Source organism: Cyclospora cayetanensis, unplaced genomic scaffold, assembly GCF_002999335.1.
Source record: "Cyclospora cayetanensis isolate NF1_C8 unplaced genomic scaffold, CcayRef3 CcayRef3_contig_58, whole genome shotgun sequence".
Classification (NCBI taxonomy): Eukaryota; Apicomplexa; class Conoidasida; order Eucoccidiorida; family Eimeriidae; genus Cyclospora; species Cyclospora cayetanensis.
The window spans coordinates 47186-64545 of NW_020312568.1; the positions used below are offsets into that span (position 1 = coordinate 47186).

The window sequence follows — 17360 nt, forward strand, 5'->3', positions numbered from 1 at the left end:
GCATTTCGTCACTGAGAATTTGGTGGCTGGGGGTCGTGAAGTTCACTTTTGTAGTCAGTGGCTCCTTTTGCTCAGATTCATGTGCTATGCGCCCCTCGCCTTTATTCAACATTTCACTCCCTATCTTTCCTTTTGTCATACCCGGGGTTTGGTTATGAACTAAGCGGACGTTCTGTGCATCCACCTTTGGTATTCGTTTTAGCCCTGCTGCTTCAGTAACTTCGACTTTAGGACGACTTTTGCAACCAAGAGGCTTGTTGCTGCTTTCAATGGACAAACGAAAGTGCAGTTTACGTGTAGTGTTCGACGATCGCAGAGATGATGGACGAGGGAGACGGCACTTCCAGGGCAGACTGCCGCGATGCAAGAGTGGTGTGGAGCGGAGACGCAGGCATCGTCAGAACACAAAGAAATACTAGAAAGAATAAGAAATTCATGGAGGAAAAACGCATTTTCCGCCCCTTGAGGTTTATCATAGGCTAGTTTGTCCATGGATACGGGGAAAACCGCTAGTACAAGGCGCCTGAAGGTGCGTTGGCACTCTCTAATGTGTAGGTACGTGTGGGAGTACAGCAAAGGGAGCAATCCTTAAAAGTATTCCTTTGCTCCAAGAATCTCAAAGGAGTGATTACATTTGCAAAGGCTTCACTTCTTTGAATGACTTGAGATGGCTCACAAACAGTGTTTTGCCCAAGAAGAAGTTCATGACTTGGTTCAAGAATCTAGCTTGAGTATTGTTTCTCGCGGAAAACCGTGATTGCATTAGAGTTGGAGTAGGGAATGTCCATTGTGTTGCCATCTTGAAGCTGAAGAGCTGGATTCGTGTGGAAGGAAGCGAGAAACAACAATCTGTAGCAATCATGGCGGGAACCCATGCCAAAGATTGTGGCCCGCATACATTATCCCTGCGATATCAATGCAGCAGTCATATTCTCGTACTTTTCGACATGTGAATACCCGCCATAAACAAATTTTCAGTGGATAAATGCACCATGGGGATTCCCGGTGGTGTATCTAAATGTTTGCCAGTAACATGACCGTGACATTACCAGGTCACATGCCAGCTGTTCCCTTTTGCGGTGATTCCCTTGACCCAAAGAGCACTGTACTCTCTTACTTCACAGATTTCTGGATTGCCTTCCTTCGGCACTATCCTTGTACAAAAGAGCCGTTTGAACTGCGGAGAATGTTTGTTGGAGCAATTATTGCACTAGAGATGGGAGAATGTTAGACACTATGGAGACTCCTTCAATCTGCATTTGCTTCCGGTGTGCTCTTTGATTTTATAATGTGCATGTGGCCACTGTTCTGGTGAGATCATTGTGTAGATTTCGTTATGGCCCTGTGCCTTGTACTTTGTTCTATGACAATGGCAAAGTTAGCCGGCCGGCAGAGTGGAAGACAATATAATGCGTACTGCGCAATCAATAGTGTGCAGAAGCAACAAAGGGTTAAAGCGATGGCTGAAGCAAAGTGATGACAACCTTTTGCATTCATATTTAATCATCTTCCTTTCGGGTGTATCTGCTTTTTCAGCTGGTATTGCTTCAGTAGTTCTTTTCAAGGTAACGCTTCTATAAACTAAATTAACCTATTATGGTATAGTGCTTTGATAGCCTTCTTGGTTTCATATTGCTCCGTCACTATGACTGCCGACCCGCAGAAACGTTGCTACGTGGCGCCGAGACGCCAGAATATTGAGGAAAGAGCTGAGCTCGAAGGGCAAACGTAGGGTTTGTCTTAATATCCTCGTTTCTAGGGACAAACAATAAGCAAAATTACTAAAAGTAATGAATACAATGCATCATTCGCCCGAAACAGAAAAGGGCGCGCACGGAATTGAACCATGAACCTGCCGATCTGCAGTCGGCCGCTCTACCATTGAGCTACACACCCGCAGGCGGAGCTTGAGTTCCTTTGGATTAGCCCAATAGCAATCGGAACAAACGAAGAATGGAAAACGCGCATTTCATAGAAAAAAAGCGAGTGTACTTGTTTATCCTTTTCGTGTGCACTAGATTTACGCAGCATCTGTACACTTTGCGAACTGGGGCGTCCTCAACGATGCCCTCCCTCTGGGCTGACCTCATGGATTCAAGTTTCGCGCAGCAGTGTATACACAGCATATAAATGTACATAGAGGTTAAGCAGTAGCAGTCGATTATTCGTCTCATAAAGACGTGCCTCTACGGAATGCATCAGGTCATCAGTAAAATTTTAGAGCCAGCAATGCGCAATTTCGCGCTGCACCACCCCATAGGCAGTTTAGACTGTGCCCATTGAGATACCAAAAGTGAAAGGAGTAACAGTAGTTACGCTACACGACTAATGGTATGAACAGACAATTGCGGAGTCACAACTGGCGTGAACAACAGCAGCAACTGCGGAAGTAGTGGGTGCGTTGTTGCGCCGGAAAAGGTTTTGGTGGAAGAAGAGCAGTAGCTGGCCCCAATCGTACAAAGAACTCGGCCTAGGGCTAATCAGCGACTAAAAGCAGACTCGCTTAGGAACCACTTAAAGAAAGAACCGTTGCTTGTAGATAGCAGGAGGGACTGGTAGAAAAGACAACACATCTGTGCATAAATAGCAAGGGGATGCAGAAGAAGCGCCTAGAACACAACGAAGCACAGCTCAATAAGCATACCTCAGAGGCGCGTTCACGAGAGGTACGCAGGGAGAGAGACAATGTACTAGGAGGGTGCAGCCCATCAATCGTGCAAGACACTTGATGATTGAGAGGGTCGCCTACAGAGAAAAACCGAGGCAAGAGCACGCGCTTTTTGCTTTCTACTGCGCTTGTTGCTCCCTGTATCCTCGGTAGAGTTTATGTGGTGGATGCTCTAAAGAAAGCGATGGTCTGGCGTGCATTGACACCGTCGGTTCGACGCCTCTTGCATGCATGCACGAGTTGATGCCTCACGTTGGGCACCCATACACAACTAAACAATTTGTGCTGCGTTTTACTGATATCAACGTGCAGAAATATCCCAAGATACCTTGAAACAAACAGCCTGCTGCGCACACCTGTACTCACATTTGTACGTATGCATTTATACACCGTGAACGACGAAGCAGACCAATCCAAATTTGCAAACTGCGACAGCCACCAGGTGCAGCCTCCCCGGCACCTGCAGCCTAACGCGCCCCCACTGAGGGAATGGGGTGATCCAGGAAGGGACATAAAAACAATCCCGCTTGCCATCGGAGACTTCAGTCCATGATATCAAAGACTTCCGTCTCTTCATCCTCCTCTTCAACGCCAGCCGCGACTGGCGAGTCGGCTTTCGAAGACGGCCGAATCGCAGAACCGGCAGGCGCTGCACGCTGCTGTCTCCTTAAGTTGGGAACTCCTACTCCTACCGCAACCCGCGAAAAAGCAACTTCCATGCTCCCCACTTCGTCAGACTGCTGCCCTCTAGCCGCCTCCATCGGCGACGCTGACACACCTCCTCCGCGAGCATGCGTTCCCTTGGCTCCGTTACGAACTCCAGAATTTCTTCCGTTGGAAACGCCAGCACTGGCGGGCTTCAGGTAGAGGGGCAGGAAGGCGTATTGCTCTGCAGTGGCTTGAGGATCAATGTGGTCTCTCGCGCTGCTCCTCGACATGAGAATGTGTGTGCCATCGTCCCCCTGCTCAACCTGAGGCAAACACACAGCCAGCAGCGGGAAGGCCAAGCCACCAAACAGGAAAAAGAAGCGCTAAGAACAAAAAAGGAATCAAATTCTTTGCACATATTCAGACTCACACACACGCTGTGGTAGACCTGACGGAGATGGGGAGGAAGGAAGAAAGAAGGGAAGGAACGAAGGGGGAGGAAAAAGGGGAGAAGATTAATGCAGACAGCCCACAACGCACGCACCAGCAGCACACATACATATACATACACATACATATATATACACATACATATACATACATATACATATACATACATCCATACACATGGACATACATACATATAGATACACATACATACATACATACATGCACACACACACACATATACATACATCCATACACATGGACATACATACACACATACATACTTGACCCACCTGAATAGAATGCCCAATATGGAGAGTTTGAAAGCGAGCACCCTCCACAAGGAGCTTTTCCCTCCAATGTGGATCGTGATGTAGCAAACCTAGTGCTTCTAGCTTCTCTGCACGGCGCAGCCTGTGTCAGAAACCGCAGACGGAGACTCCGCAAGCGAAGAGCATGAAGATGCGCGGAGAAACACGTGGCATGCACATGCGGAGAGAATCCATTTCTCGATCCCGATTCTCCCCCTCTGCCTCGAAATAAGGGGCACTACTAAAAACAATTTTTCCTCGCGCCAACGCTGGCGGGGGGAAGGCAACCGGCAGCGGCCCCTGTGTGTGCCGTTAGAGCTAAAAATTAAAATGCACAAGAAGGAGGTTCAGTTCAACAAAGCAGACACAACAAGGCGCGCTATATATATATATACATATGTGTATATATATGTACGTATATATATCCACATCGAGCTCCCATAAAGGGTGCAAAATACGTATTCCCGCCAACCCTCTTTTATTTCTTCCTCTCCTTCCCACTCCCTCCCCTCGTCTTGCTCGCAGGCTAGTACGCACGACTTTTTCGCCAAGCATGCTGAAGAATTACCTCCTTGCGTTGCTGGGGTGCAGCAGAGGGTCGCTCCACAGAGCTACCGGCTGCAGCGTGGATCTGTAGAAGTGCCCAGGGAAAATGGCTTCCCGCATGTTCGTTGGGCGTCTTCCCCGTCGCAGCACGCTCAGTGGATTCTCCAGCAAATGGTCGATTGCATCTCGGAGTTTCGAATGCGGTTGCCGCCGCTGCAGAGAGGGTGTCTGAGCCGGAGTGTCTGCGGCTTTAAGCCCAGTGCCTTTTGCTGCTTCTCCGTCAGCTTCTCGTGTGGTTCCCCGCGAAGAGGAAGGCGCGTCATCCGCAGCGGCTGCAGCGCCTGCCGCAGTGGCTGCAGCGACTGTGGGCGCTGCTTCGAGCTCTGGTTCGGGTTCGAAGAGGACGCTTGCCGTAAGCGTTGAGCCGGCAACGAGTGTGTCGGTTTCCTCCTCTCTCGCAGTGGATGCGCCCTCCGCACTCGCATCTGCGCTGCTGCTGCTGGGGAAGGGAGCGGCGTTGCTGCTGGTGACTTTGCTCGAGGCGTCCTTCTTGCGAGCAGACAGAGGCGACTTCTTCTTGGCGCCTGCGTCGGCGCCGCTGCCCGCCCTCTCCCCGCTGCCTGCGGCGGCTTCTTGAGTCGCTGCCTTCTTCCCGCGCTTGCCGTCTGGCACTGCAGCCTCCTTTGTTGCAAGCGGCTTGGGAGCGTTCGGCGGAATATCCGCAGAAACACCCCCCCCACTCGCCCCCCCCCCCTCAGCACCGGCAACAAAGCCGCCGCCAGGAACTGTCTCCCCACGGCAAACCCCCACGGAGACACCGAGCAAGGCGCACTCCAGCTCCAACATGGGGTCGAAGAAATTTTCTGCCGAGAGCCGCATCGTTCCCCAGTGCACGCCGACGCCGACTTCCGCTCGGATATCCTTGAAGAGCATGAGAGCCTCCTGCGGATTGACGTGCTGGTAGCGCAAATCCTCGTTCGGCTCGTAGGCGCCGATCGCCAAAGCCGCCAGATGGAACGGACCCAAGAGGCGACCTACCTTGCGAAACTCGTCGAAATCTTTCCTGAAATAACTCGTGTCGCCGCCGTAAAAAAAGTTGTGACGGGGCCCTTTGATGGCGAATCCCCCCCAAAGGGAGGTGTTGTGATCAGCCTTGGCTGGGCTTCGCCCGCTCCAGTGAACGTTGCCAACGTAGGTGATGGTGAAGCGATCTACAGCCGCCTCGCTCGCGCGCGCCTCGCCGAGCGACCCCTCAGCGCCTGCGGGGGGAGCTCCCGCGAGGCGACTGGCGCGAAACTGCTGCATTCCCCCCCCCGCCCCCCCCGCTCCTGCGTTCATGGGCAGCCTCCCCCCCCCGAGAGAGCGATCTTGAGCCGCGCTCCGAGCATCCACGCCGCTCCCGAGAGGCGGAGCTCCGCCCCCCGCCCCCCCGTTAGCCGGAGCTGCTCCTCGCACCGAGCGATGCATGGGCGGCATCTTCTTCTTGCTCGGCGTTGAAGGCATCCCCTTGTCTCCCCCCCTGTCATGACCAGAGAACCTCCCGCTGCCACTCCCCTCCGAAGCATGCAACGCGCCGCTAGAGGGCCCCTGCCACCCGCTCTCGTCGCTAGAGGGAGCGCCGCCACCATTCGGCGAATGCGCCTGCGAGAGAGCGTCGCCGGCAGCCGCCGGCCTAACCCACACCCCGTCGCTGCACGCATACTGCCCGTTCCGCGGCATGCACGAGAGCGTTCTGCTTTCTCCCCACGTGAACTCGCACACGCGTTGCGGCGAGCACCCGTGTTTCACGAGGAACCACGCAACCCCTTCGGGAACATACCACATCAAATGCTTAAAACGCTCCTTGTGCGTCCTACACAAGTGCTTAATGTCGCGCTCCATGATGTGGTCTTGGTGATTGTGAGACAAGATGACCAAATGCAGATCGGATGGCAACTCGCTAATGCGCGCAGGGGCAGGTCGAAGCCGCTCCCCCAGACTGCCACACAGCTTCGAATTCACGAAATTCAAGAAACGCTTCGCCAAATCACTCATTGCACCCACAATATCCTCCCCCAAAACAGGATCTATCAACACGTTCAAACCGTCGATCGTCACAAGCCCCGACGCATGCCCCAGCCAGGTGTATCGCACCCCCGGTTCTGCACCCAAGGAAGGCGCCCCTGGACCGCCATAAATATCCGTAAATTTTGGTTTCAGAACTGGCAAATGCGTTTTTAGAACCCTAGGAGGTGGCTTTCGCGCGACGCGATGATGCTTGATCCACTTGGGGAGCCACTTCAGCTGATCCGCCATGAGCCAGAGCTGCTCTCGCTCCTGCTTCGTGAACACCGACCACGGATACAGGTAGTGCCCGTCCACTTTGACGGCTCGCGTGAGCTTGTGCGGATGCACTGCGTCTGCCAGCTGCTTGTATGCTCTTGAATACGCCTCCGACATAGACAAGTGCCGGGGTGTAACGCCAGCCCGCGCCTCCTCCGCTAGAGAAGAAAACACGGGAGAAAGCGCGGGAAAAAAAGGGGAGTTTCCGCTCTTCTCGATCGCGCTCTGCAACAACTCCTTTAGCCCAAAACCCCCTTGCTGCAGCAGCAGCGAGCGCAACGCTCGAGGCAAACGAATGGTCTGCTGCTTCACGTTCTCAACAACTGACCAGCCTTCCTCCAATAACACTTCACGCAGCTCCCGCCCTGACGACGCTGCTTCAGCGTCCTCTGAACTGAACTCCGCGGAGACTGTGGAAATCCGCTGGCGCCTCTCTTCAGAGAATTCGCGCGAATCTGCTCGCCTTCGAGCCGCTGCTGCTCTTGCCTTCAAAAGAGAATCCAATGCCTTCCACGACAGACCCGCAACAGCCCCCCCAGGAGCTGCCGCTGCACGCCGCCTCTGCTGCTGCTCGAGTTGCAACAACAGCAAGACGCGCTTAATAGCGTCTTCCTCACGAGCTGCAAATTGCCGCCACGCAACGCCATCCGATTCCACAGAAAAGGCGTCCACTTGAGGCTCCGGCAGAGGTCTTAGCAGCAGTCCCTCCTCCTCCTGCTGCTGCTGCTGCTGCTGCTGCTGCTGCTGCTGCTGCTGCTCCGCCAGTCTCCCCGCAGCAGAAGACCAATAGGGAAGCCATGCCCCCACTGCTGCTGTGGCTGTGGCTTTTGCTGCTGCTGCTGTTGCGCGGATGGCGTCTACCGACAGCTCCTGCTTCAGAGTCTCTCCTCTCCACAAGAGCAGCAGTAACAAAAGCAATCCTCCTGCCACTGCACTGGCGATGGCGCGCTTATTCACATTCGAGAGCACCCCTCTTGTGCCCCCTGCGGTTGCCCCTTCAGCTGCTGCTGCTGCCGCTGCTGCTGCTGCTGCTGCTGTGTTTTCGGTTACGGCGGGAGCGGGAGCGGGAGCGTCGCTTTCTGGTGCTCTAAAGCCTTCCATTTTCCGCGTGGGGAACGAAAAACGGCGAGGCTTGTAAAGCCTCAGCGGCAGCTTCCAGATCCCACAGGGGCAGGAGGGGTTGCTGCACGTCGGTGAGGCTGCCACTGCTCGCCTGAAGAGGCGTCGCAGAGGGAGCGATGGCAGACAGAGTTGAGAAGACGCCGAGTGCCCCCCTCGACGTCCAATTAGACACGTTCTGTGCGGCTTCTGCTCCGGCTAATCAGAGCCTGCCGTCGCGAGACAAACGGGAGGATGCACCATTCGCTAGGGCGGAAGTATCGCTGCCTGTGTCTTAAGGCATAGGAAAAATCCATTGAAAGAAATCCACAAAGCAGAGAAAATCCCGCCTCCGACGGGCAAGGGAGCTGGTGGTAGGGTGCGAGCAGGGCCTTACTGCACCCGCGTGTTTCCCACCGTCTTTAAGAAGGGGGATCGCTCTGCGTTCAGAGAGCACCGCCTTCTAAGTATTCCTCATTCTTAATGAAGAAGGCATTTGCCATGAAAGGAAATGATGCCACGCCTTCAAAGGTGCCGTGCCAGAGACGCCGCGCGGCTGCGGCTTCCTTTCAGCAGTCCCCGTTCCGATCGGTCCGGGAGATCGAAGGGGGTGGTGCATGGCACCTTGCTGGGGGAGCAAATTACTGTGATGGGCGAAGTTTAGAGAATTTAGATCGATAAGACGCCGGGAAATTCTTTTTGAGGCTTGCTTGCGCCGCAACTTTAAGAGCAACACCCGCAGCAGAAGGCGGCAGGCAAGTCCGCCTAAGCCGCCGCTACAGAGAACGCATGCTGGAAAGCTGGCTTAAGTGGTGCCTCCAGGAGATGCTGCTGCTTCTTCCTACTTCTGATTATGCTTGTTGTGACAGCCTGCCTCTGGGGAGTGCGAGGCGGCGCGGCTACTTAGAACGCAGAGCAGTCATGGGCCAGGCGGTTACTGGGGCACCTGTATGTACACTCGAGGGTGTTGCATCCAGTGTTGAAGCCGCGCTGCTTTGTGCCTTCGTCCTCCGGACGGCTCCCTGATGGATGTACCCGTATCCACAGGCTTGCACAAGGGTTTAAGGGGAGAGGGTGGGGGATGTTCTGGGGGGAAACGCGCGCCTTGTCGCCAGCGTGCACCTTGAAAAGCCTGCACTTGCCACAAAATCGCCGCTATTCTCGTGTGGCGCACCGGCATACACAGACGGCTCATTGGCTCTGGGCCTGCCCTCATCAAAACAGCTCCCGTGGGCTGTATGCGCAGGCTCAGGTCCTACTGACGCTGCAGCCTGCGGGATTGGAGGAGGAACACCTTTCCTCCTGGCGCGTTGCAAAGGAAGGCGCTTCAACATCACGGCAGGCCAGTGTGCGGCCCTTACGGACGCCTTCCCAGCTTGCTTGGAAAGCACGCTCGGCGAAACAAAAGCTGATCAACCAGTGGCGAGCCTGGCAAAGTGAGCGCTCTAATGTAGTCTTCACCCACGCAGATACGCGTGGCCTTTTTGCAATGGGCAGCCGTCTATGCGTAGCTGCACTGCCTACGACGAAAACGAGGTGCTTCTTGCTCTGTGAAGCTGTAAACGCGCATACCCGAAACTAGTGAGCACAAAAAGTGCAGTTTCGCTTCAAAAGTCTATGTAGGGGAGATACGTACCGCCAGTCGTACTACAAAGTTTTCAGAAAACTTTAGATTGATTTTCAAAGAGCTACGACCTTATTCCCAAGCCCCAACCACTCTAAACTCCGGACAGGAGGAGAGGGGGCATGGAGCGGGGAGAGCTACACCAAGGTGCTTTCCACTGTATTGAATCCATGCATGAAAGCATTAGAAAGAAGTGACAAGTTGATTTTGTATTTGTATGCCTACTAGCGCACTGCAGAGACCTGTTGCATCGAGCGAAGAAGAGTTGGCATGGAATAATAAGTCTTGCAAGGCGTTAAACCAATAAGAAAGGCCAATTCTTTGATGCCCAGTGTATAATGTTTCCTATTTCAGAAAACAAAGCGCAGCTCAACGATCAGGCAGCCCATTCTTACTTGTCTTTTTGCGCGGCAGGGATGGGAAACCAGTTGCAGCAGGCAGGTAGAGGGAGGGATGTACCGTAGCGAGTGAGGCTACGGGTACACCCTTTCTTGTACACTAGTTATATTTACACCCTGTTGAGTCTAAGCACCCGTCTCTGAAATTGCACTTTTGATCTGACAACCCTTATACGAAGAGAGGCTGCAATAGCTGAGCGAAGCTGCAATATCTCTCTGTCTCGCTCTTTGTCTCTGTCTGTCTGTCTCGCTCTGTCTCTGTCTGTCTCTCTCGCTCTGTCTCTCTCTCGAGCAACCTGCCTTCCTGCAGCCAGGATTTCGGCGCTGCATTTTTTAGAGTTACCAGCAGTGCAGCGCGCTGCACAGCTCGGCGTATGGCTAGCTACGCTGCGAATGCCAATCCAGCGGAGTGGCGCAGGGGACCAATAAGGAGCGCTCGCAGGCCTAAGACTCCATGCCTGACAAGTTCGCGCCGTCTGACTAGGTAGCTAGCTAGTCAGCTAGCTAGCCCGCGGTGCTTGTTGAGGAGCGCTAGAAGGCGTTGCACATGCCCAGCGCGTCCGCAACGGAGCATTCAGGCCAGATAAGGCTTGTGCAACTGGCTCTCTTTCTCTATATATATATCTATATACACATCTATATATACATCTATATATACATCTATATACACATCTATGTACATACATCTATATATATATATATATCGGCCTCCCCATGGTACACATAAAACCATAGTGCACAGCAGCCACAGCTACAGGGCAACTTTTCTGCGCGGTCGAACTCACGAGCTCGTCACGTGGGAAGCCTGCAGTTCTCCCTCAGTGTCGCTACAAGCGTGATGCTAATCAACACACCCCAGACAGCCGCTCTGCTCATGAGCCCTAGTAATATCCGGCAGCAGAAGAGGAGAACAAGTGAACTGCTGAAACAGGGACCCTTAAAAAATGCCGCATGCTACGGGGGAGCGATTCGCATATCTTCATAGCGTATACGAGTGTGCGGCAGATACACATGGCAAGCGTACATGCATGCACTTATGTATATATATAGTCACATGTGCACATACACAACGTATGGGGCTTGTTTACTGGCGCATGCGCCTACGGGCTGCGGGCTGCGTGCTGCTGCTGCTGCATACAGACAGACGAAATACGGGAAATAAAGGGAGGCTGTCGCCCACAACGCTCAATGCACTATTGTTTTTTCGGCTGCTGATTAGCGCCGAAAAAGTGTGCTTTGAGCGCTCACTTCCAGTAGATCGCCCATTCATGCAGCCTATCGACTACTGCAGGGATGAGGGCACCTGCGCTGCTGATGATGATCTGCACAAGAGCTTCTTCAGCTTCCTCATCGCTCAGGTCCAAGCGGAAGCGTTCCTTTACTCGCTCTATCGCGATGCACACGCGTCTCCCACTTGTGCTGCTGCTGCTGCTGGACGATACAGGGCGGGGGGGAGAAGCCGCTGTCGGTGCAGGACGGTTCGTTGGTGCAGTTGCAGCGTCACATGCTGCTGCGCCCGAAGAATCGTCTTTAAAAGGGCGAGAAGGAGACGCAGACATCTCGGCGAGTGGTGCTGGTGTACCCCGAGATGCCTGCTGCTGATGATGCAAGACACTACCAGCAGCAGCAGAGGCAGCCGGAGTTGTCGTTGTTGCACTGGTGATCTCGCCTGATGCAGCAGCATTTTCTAGTCTGACTCCTAAGCAAGCCGAAGACGATACAGTCGCAGCAGGAGCGGCGTCTTCACCGGTGGTGACCACTGCGGGCGGACTGCCCTGTGGCGATTGCTGCGTTTCTGGCTGCTTTCCTTGCACCGTCACGAGATTCTTGGTGATATCCTTGAGGCTGGAGGTGGCCATACACTCGAGAAGGAGGCATATGGGATACGCGTGTGTGCGAAGGTACTTGAAGCAAAGGCAGCAGAGATGCAAGAAATAGGCAAACTCGGGAGAATCCAGAGATCCTAAGACTTCGATCATTTCCTTGCAGATCTTCATGGGGGGGGGGAACGGCTTCGGATCTACAAAACGCAAGACAAAGGGGAGAGGGAGAGGAGGAAAGGGGGATGCAGAATACATTCTTTTTTTCTCCAAGTCAAACGGGAGAGGGAGAGGAGCAAAGGGGGATGCAGAATACATTCTTTTTTTCTCCAAGTCAAACGGGAGAGGGAGAGGAGGAAAGGGGGATGCAGAATACATTCTTTTTTTCTCCAAGACAAACGGGAGAGGGAGAGGAGCAAAGGGGGGTGAAAGAATACATTCTTTTTTTCTCCAAGACAAACGGGAGAGGGAGAGGAGGAAAGGGGGATGCAGAATACATTCTTTTTTTCTCCAAGACAAACGGGAGAGGGAGAGGAGCAAAGGGGGGTGAAAGAATACATTCTTTTTTTCTCCAAGACAAACAGGAGAGGGAGAGGAGGAAAGGGGGATGCAGAATACATTCTTTTTCTCTCCAAGACAAACGGGAGAGGGAGAGGAGCAAAGGGGGATGCAGAATACATTCTTTCACCGCGGGGGCATGAAACATGTTTCGCACTGAATGTAGAGCCATACACCGGAAGCACACATAAAGGGCGAAATATACTCGTGTCGAGAGACAAGAATCCATATGCACATATGTATTCATACATCTAGGAATGGCGCACGGATATGTAAATCAGATTATACACAGCTTTGGAGCAGTCAGCATATCTAGCAAATTAAAATGACACAACTGGCCAGGCAATGCAACAACAACAGGGTTCATCAGGGAACACCCCCTTCCCGTGCATGCCTCCCACCTTCTCCTAAAATAAATCCAAAGTCAATGTGCAGCATGCGACCATCTGGTCTGATCAACAGGTTGTCAAGATGGCGATCTCCCACACCCAGCAAGTATGTTGCAACACAATAGCCTGCACAAGAAGCTAAAAAGTTGCGTTTAAGCGCATCCACGCTGCCTTCAGCATCGCCAGCACACGTGCCGGGGGGATGCGCGGATGCGCTTGCAGATTCCATGAAGGATAGCAGAGAACGATTCTCTCGTTTCACTTGCGCGAAGGAAACACATCCTTCCAGAAACTCAATTAAACCATCGGATGCAGAAAATGCAACAACCTGAGCATGCAGCCAACAACACCACGAAAGCCCAAACGCCTCTGCCAATGCCTCCAAAAGGAGCGTTTCCGATGATGCGAGAAGTAAACTCCTATGTGTACAATATGTGTATTTATGTGTGTGTATTTATGTGTGTGTATTTGTGTGTGCTTATTTATGTGTACTTATATATATGTGTGTGTATGTGCGCCTGTGTGTCCATACACATAAATATAAATATATATATATGTATATTTGTACATATTTATATATATTTATATATATGTATATTTATACATATTTATATGTATTTATATATATATACACGCAAAAACCCTCTTTAGCGACTGTCCTCTCATAGACACATCAACAGGCACTTAAGAAGAGGGGAGGCAGGAGAAGGCGGGAAAGGAGAGGGCTTGCCTTGTAGGGTGTGAGTTTCAGGTCCAAGCCATAGCGCAGGAGGATGCGATTCATGTAGGCAATGAGTTGCAAAACGAGAACATCCTGCCTGAGATCATCGTCTTCTTTGTACAGAAAGCGTTGCAGTCGAAGAGTCTCCTGTTGCTGCTGCTGAGGCTGCGCGTAGTAGATGAGGGCTTTGATGACTAGGGGATATTGGCTGCTCTTCATGACATAGCACTCCTGAGCGATGATGTGCAGCAGTACAGAGCCGTCATCGAAGGGCAAGGGGATGCCGAATTCTGCCGCTGCAGCCGCAGCAGCTGCTGCTGTGGCTTTTTTTTTTTCATCACTCTCAGACGCATGAGCGACTGTAGTCGAAGGTTCTAAACAAGCGCGAAGGAGGGCAGCGGCTCGTGCAGCAGGGGTGTCTTCCACTGCAGCAGCAGACGCTGCTGAGGTGCCTGCATCTGTGTCTAAAGACGCTAAACTAATAACGCCTTCTCCTGCTGCTCCTGCTGCTGCTGTACGTACAGCAGGAGTTCGAGCCGTCTCGGCAGCCTCCGCCGCAGCAGCCAATGCAGCCAACACCGTCTTTTTACACGACTTCCCATCATTCGCAAGTGTCTCATCTTCAGAATGCAGATCTGCTTTCGGATCGTCTGGCTGCGCCTGCAGTGGGGATGCAGCTGCCGAAGTGGGGAACAGCGAGGCAAAAGTATCGCGGCAAAGGCGCTGCAGCGGTAAATGAAAACGCATGCATAACATGTGCACATTTGCAGCAACAGCCTCCAGCGCATGCATACTGGCGCGAAGACGGGAGGATACGAAAGGGGGGGGAAACTGGAAGACGGGCTCTTCTGAGACAACAAGAGAACATATGCCCTGCTGGCAAGTGAGACGCACTTCTAAAAGCAGCCGAAGCCGTTCTGAACGCTTGTCAACCCTCTCCCTTCGGAGCTTGAGCTTGGCATCGAGGGAGTGCAGCAAATTTCGCAAGACGCGCTTTGCAGAAAGACACCAAGTGCCCGAGAAGCAAAGAAAGCAGGCACAGACACACACACAGATATATACATATGTATGCATGCAGATGTGCATACACAGACACACACACACATATAGATGTATACATATGTATGCATGCATATATGCAAACACAGACACACACAAGGAAAGACACACAAAAAATACGAATCCTTGCATGCCCGCGGAGAGAATGAAAAAGGAGCAGCTAGGAAAGAAAGGCGGCAAAGGCGTCACATGCATAGTGGCTATGCGTGGAAGGGCGGGGAAGCAGCAGGCAGCTTGCAACACGTCTTTCTGAAGAGAGACTTCTGGCACGATTCGAAAAACGGGAGAAAACAGAGAGCGCTGCGAGAAACGAAGGTGTAGCCTAATTGAGTCCAAAGGTTGAACTTAGAAGCGAATGGAGGGTTGATCGTAGAAAAGCTGGCACTACAGAAGAAAGGAGACGAGAGAGAGAGAGATGCGCATTGTAAACAGCGCGTATACATCAAGGCAGGTAGAAGGGGAAGACTCGACCCTTGAAGGGAGGTTCACGTCAGCTCCTGCGAGTGGTTGCTGTCGCCGTTTCAAAGCGGGCAAATTTTTTGCCTACCTGCCTCTCCAAGAGCTGGAGAATGCTTGCTGCCATGGCAGCCTGTTGCTGCATGCGGGGAGGCAGCGGTGAGTGCCCTTGTGCCTGCGTGTCTGCGTGAAGAAGGAGACGTCGTTGCCTTCTACGCAAGCACTGGAGGAAGCGTTGCTCAGCGCGAACAAAAAGATGCCCGTCCGCCTGCATTGTCAATGCAGTGCACCGCACCACACATGCATGCGGAGGAGAGAAAGCCTTCACATGGCGGCAAGATGGCAATAAAAAAGTCTGCATGCGTGGCAGGGATGCTGTGGACGCCTGTGCGGAGCTAGCGAGCACTCCAGAGAACGCTCCGCCTGCCTTTACGGACCGACTTCGCCAAAAGTGCCTCGTTTTTGCACTAAGCGGTGATCTCTACAGGCGGGAAACAAGCCTACTAGTCCCAGACGGAAGAAGCCTACCGAATGCTCTTTCTCCGTCTGCAAAAGCCAGAAAAAACTGGAGGCAAGCGAAGAACTGCGAAGGCTACGCCGAATGAGGGCTGCACCGAGACGGCAGCCGCTAGTCGTTACGTGCTGGTCGGTCCTGAGCATCCAGAAAAAAGGAGACAACAAAACATCCCACAGAAGCAAATATGCACATGCATTTATATATAGGTAGGCCCCTCTGCGCGCGGAAAGAAACCTCTTGTACTCCCCAGTAGACGTAAGGCAAAAAAACACATAAACTGGGGCAGGATTCGCGCAAAGATCTTGCAGTACAGAGAAAGATATACAGACGCAAACACATATCAATACACATATATATATATATATCAATATATATATATATATATACATTATGTATAAATCCGCGAGAAAAGTTGCAGAACATACACCCTGCACGGTATCTATTCAGTGTAGGGTTCCCGCTGTCTATACACCGGACTGCACTGCACAGGGCACGCCACACGAACAAAAGAGCTCTATCAGCAGCAGCAGGATAACGAGGATGTGGAAAAGCGTGAGTGACCTTATGAGCTGTACGAGCTGCTGCATGAAGAATAAAATCTCCGAATCTGGCACCGCTTCTATGGCTTCCACAGCCAGCCGCTTGACACGCAAGTGAACGGCAGCAGCAACGCTGCCGCTGCTGCTGCTGCTGCTCTTGCTGCTGCTGCTGCTCTCAAGTGCCTTGGCAGCTGTCAAGGACGCGCCTGTGGGAGATTCAACTCTTGCTTCTGCCTGTGCTGCTGTTGCAGCTGCCGCAGGCTCAAGCTCCTTGGAAAAGAGAAGAATACCTAGCACTTCTTCGACAGACAGCCGAGCGGCGTCTGCCTGCTCCAACAGCTCCAGCGCCTCCTGCTGCTGCTGCTGGCTGCTGCTGCTGCTGCCGCTCCAGTCCACCGTTTGCAGCAGCCGCGGCAGAGCGAACGGAATTCGTAGCAAATGAAACCTGCAGCAGAAGCAGCAAGAACACGCGCATGCGCAAGAGCAACGGCAACACACCACCCAGTACACGTGTGGCACATGAGTAGCATCCCGTAGGGGGCGCTTTGCACTTCCGCCGCGCCTCCCTCAGTTGTGGTTGCTGCTGCAGTAACACCAACCCCACCACCACCAACCCCACCACCACCATCAACACACCTATACGCCCAAAGAAGGGCTTTCTCCGCCGGCTTGGCCGTTGAGGTGGCGGCAGTCCCCATAGGGACCTTCTGGAATGCCCTCGTCACTGCAGCAGGAGGCACCTGCTGCATGACAACACCTGCACAGACACCGCAGCCGCAGCGTCTCGCCGGTGCTGCAGCAGAAAATCAAGCCACGGCATTCCTGCGGTAGATGGCCTTTAGAGCGCTTACTACGCAACCGACCCAGCCGTTCCATAAACGCCTCCCTTCTCCCCCCCTTCCCTCGCTAAGGGCGAGACATGGGCAAAATGCACAGCAGCGAAAACCGGAGCATCACTAAATGCAGCAGCAAACTAATGCAGTATCGAAAAATGCAGCATCGAAAAATGCAGCAACAAGAAATTCAGCATCACTAAATGCAGCAGCCAAAAATGCAGTATCACTAAACGCAGCAGCAAGAAATTCAGCATCGCCAAACGCAGCATCAAGAAATGCAGCATCGAAAAATGCAGCATCAAGAAATGCAGCATCGAAAAATGCAGCATCGCTAAGCGCAGTAGCAAACAAATGCAGCATCAAAATGTGCAGCATCAAGAAATCCAGCATCAATAAAAAAGCA

General features: G+C 52.7%; 2 protein-coding genes and 1 non-coding gene across 3 annotated transcripts; all 3 read right to left on the reverse strand.

Annotated features, from left to right (window-relative positions):
* Window positions 1–1824: 1824 nt before the first annotated feature.
* Trnac-gca lies at window positions 1825–1896 on the reverse strand. The gene has a single exon. It is a non-coding gene; the product is annotated as a tRNA-Cys (tRNA).
* A 1314-nt stretch (window positions 1897–3210) lies between these two features.
* Window positions 3211–8043, reverse strand: LOC34623024. Its single transcript, XM_026335048.1, has 5 exons — window positions 7963–8043; window positions 5192–7620; window positions 4643–5119; window positions 4057–4177; window positions 3211–3639 (listed from the first exon to the last, which is right to left on the reverse strand). The coding sequence occupies exons 1-5, from the start codon at window positions 8041–8043 to the stop codon at window positions 3211–3213; spliced, it is 3537 nt and encodes a 1178-aa protein (XP_026190833.1).
* A 3263-nt stretch (window positions 8044–11306) lies between these two features.
* LOC113146753 lies at window positions 11307–17317 on the reverse strand. Its single transcript, XM_026335049.1, has 10 exons — window positions 17096–17317; window positions 16758–16861; window positions 16144–16566; window positions 15594–15717; window positions 15157–15333; window positions 14003–14273; window positions 13541–13909; window positions 12842–13198; window positions 11681–12082; window positions 11307–11590 (listed from the first exon to the last, which is right to left on the reverse strand). Exons 1-10 carry the CDS (start codon window positions 17315–17317, stop codon window positions 11307–11309), a joined length of 2733 nt encoding a protein of 910 aa, XP_026190834.1.
* Between the last annotated feature and the right edge of the window lie 43 nt (window positions 17318–17360).

What these genes read in the sequence shown, in the direction of transcription:
- LOC113146753 (XM_026335049.1), bottom strand. Translation starts at nt 17,317, where the DNA reads ATGCTGCATTTGTTTGCTACTGCGCTTAGCGATGCTGCATTTTTCGAT. An exon ending in AGACGGAGAAAGAGCATTCG is followed by an intron (nt 15,334 to 15,593) that starts GTAGGCTTCTTC and finishes TTGACAATGCAG; the next exon opens with GCGGACGGGCATCTTTTTGT. An exon ending in TCCAGCTCTTGGAGAGGCAG is followed by an intron (nt 14,274 to 15,156) that starts GTAGGCAAAAAA and finishes TTACCGCTGCAG; the next exon opens with CGCCTTTGCCGCGATACTTT.
- LOC34623024 (XM_026335048.1), bottom strand. Translation starts at nt 8,043, where the DNA reads ATGGAAGGCTTTAGAGCACCAGAAAGCGACGCTCCCGCTCCCGCTCCC. An exon ending in CACCCCAGCAACGCAAGGAG is followed by an intron (nt 4,178 to 4,642) that starts GTAATTCTTCAG and finishes TTTCTGACACAG; the next exon opens with GCTGCGCCGTGCAGAGAAGC. An exon ending in ATATTGGGCATTCTATTCAG is followed by an intron (nt 3,640 to 4,056) that starts GTGGGTCAAGTA and finishes TGTTTGCCTCAG; the next exon opens with GTTGAGCAGGGGGACGATGG.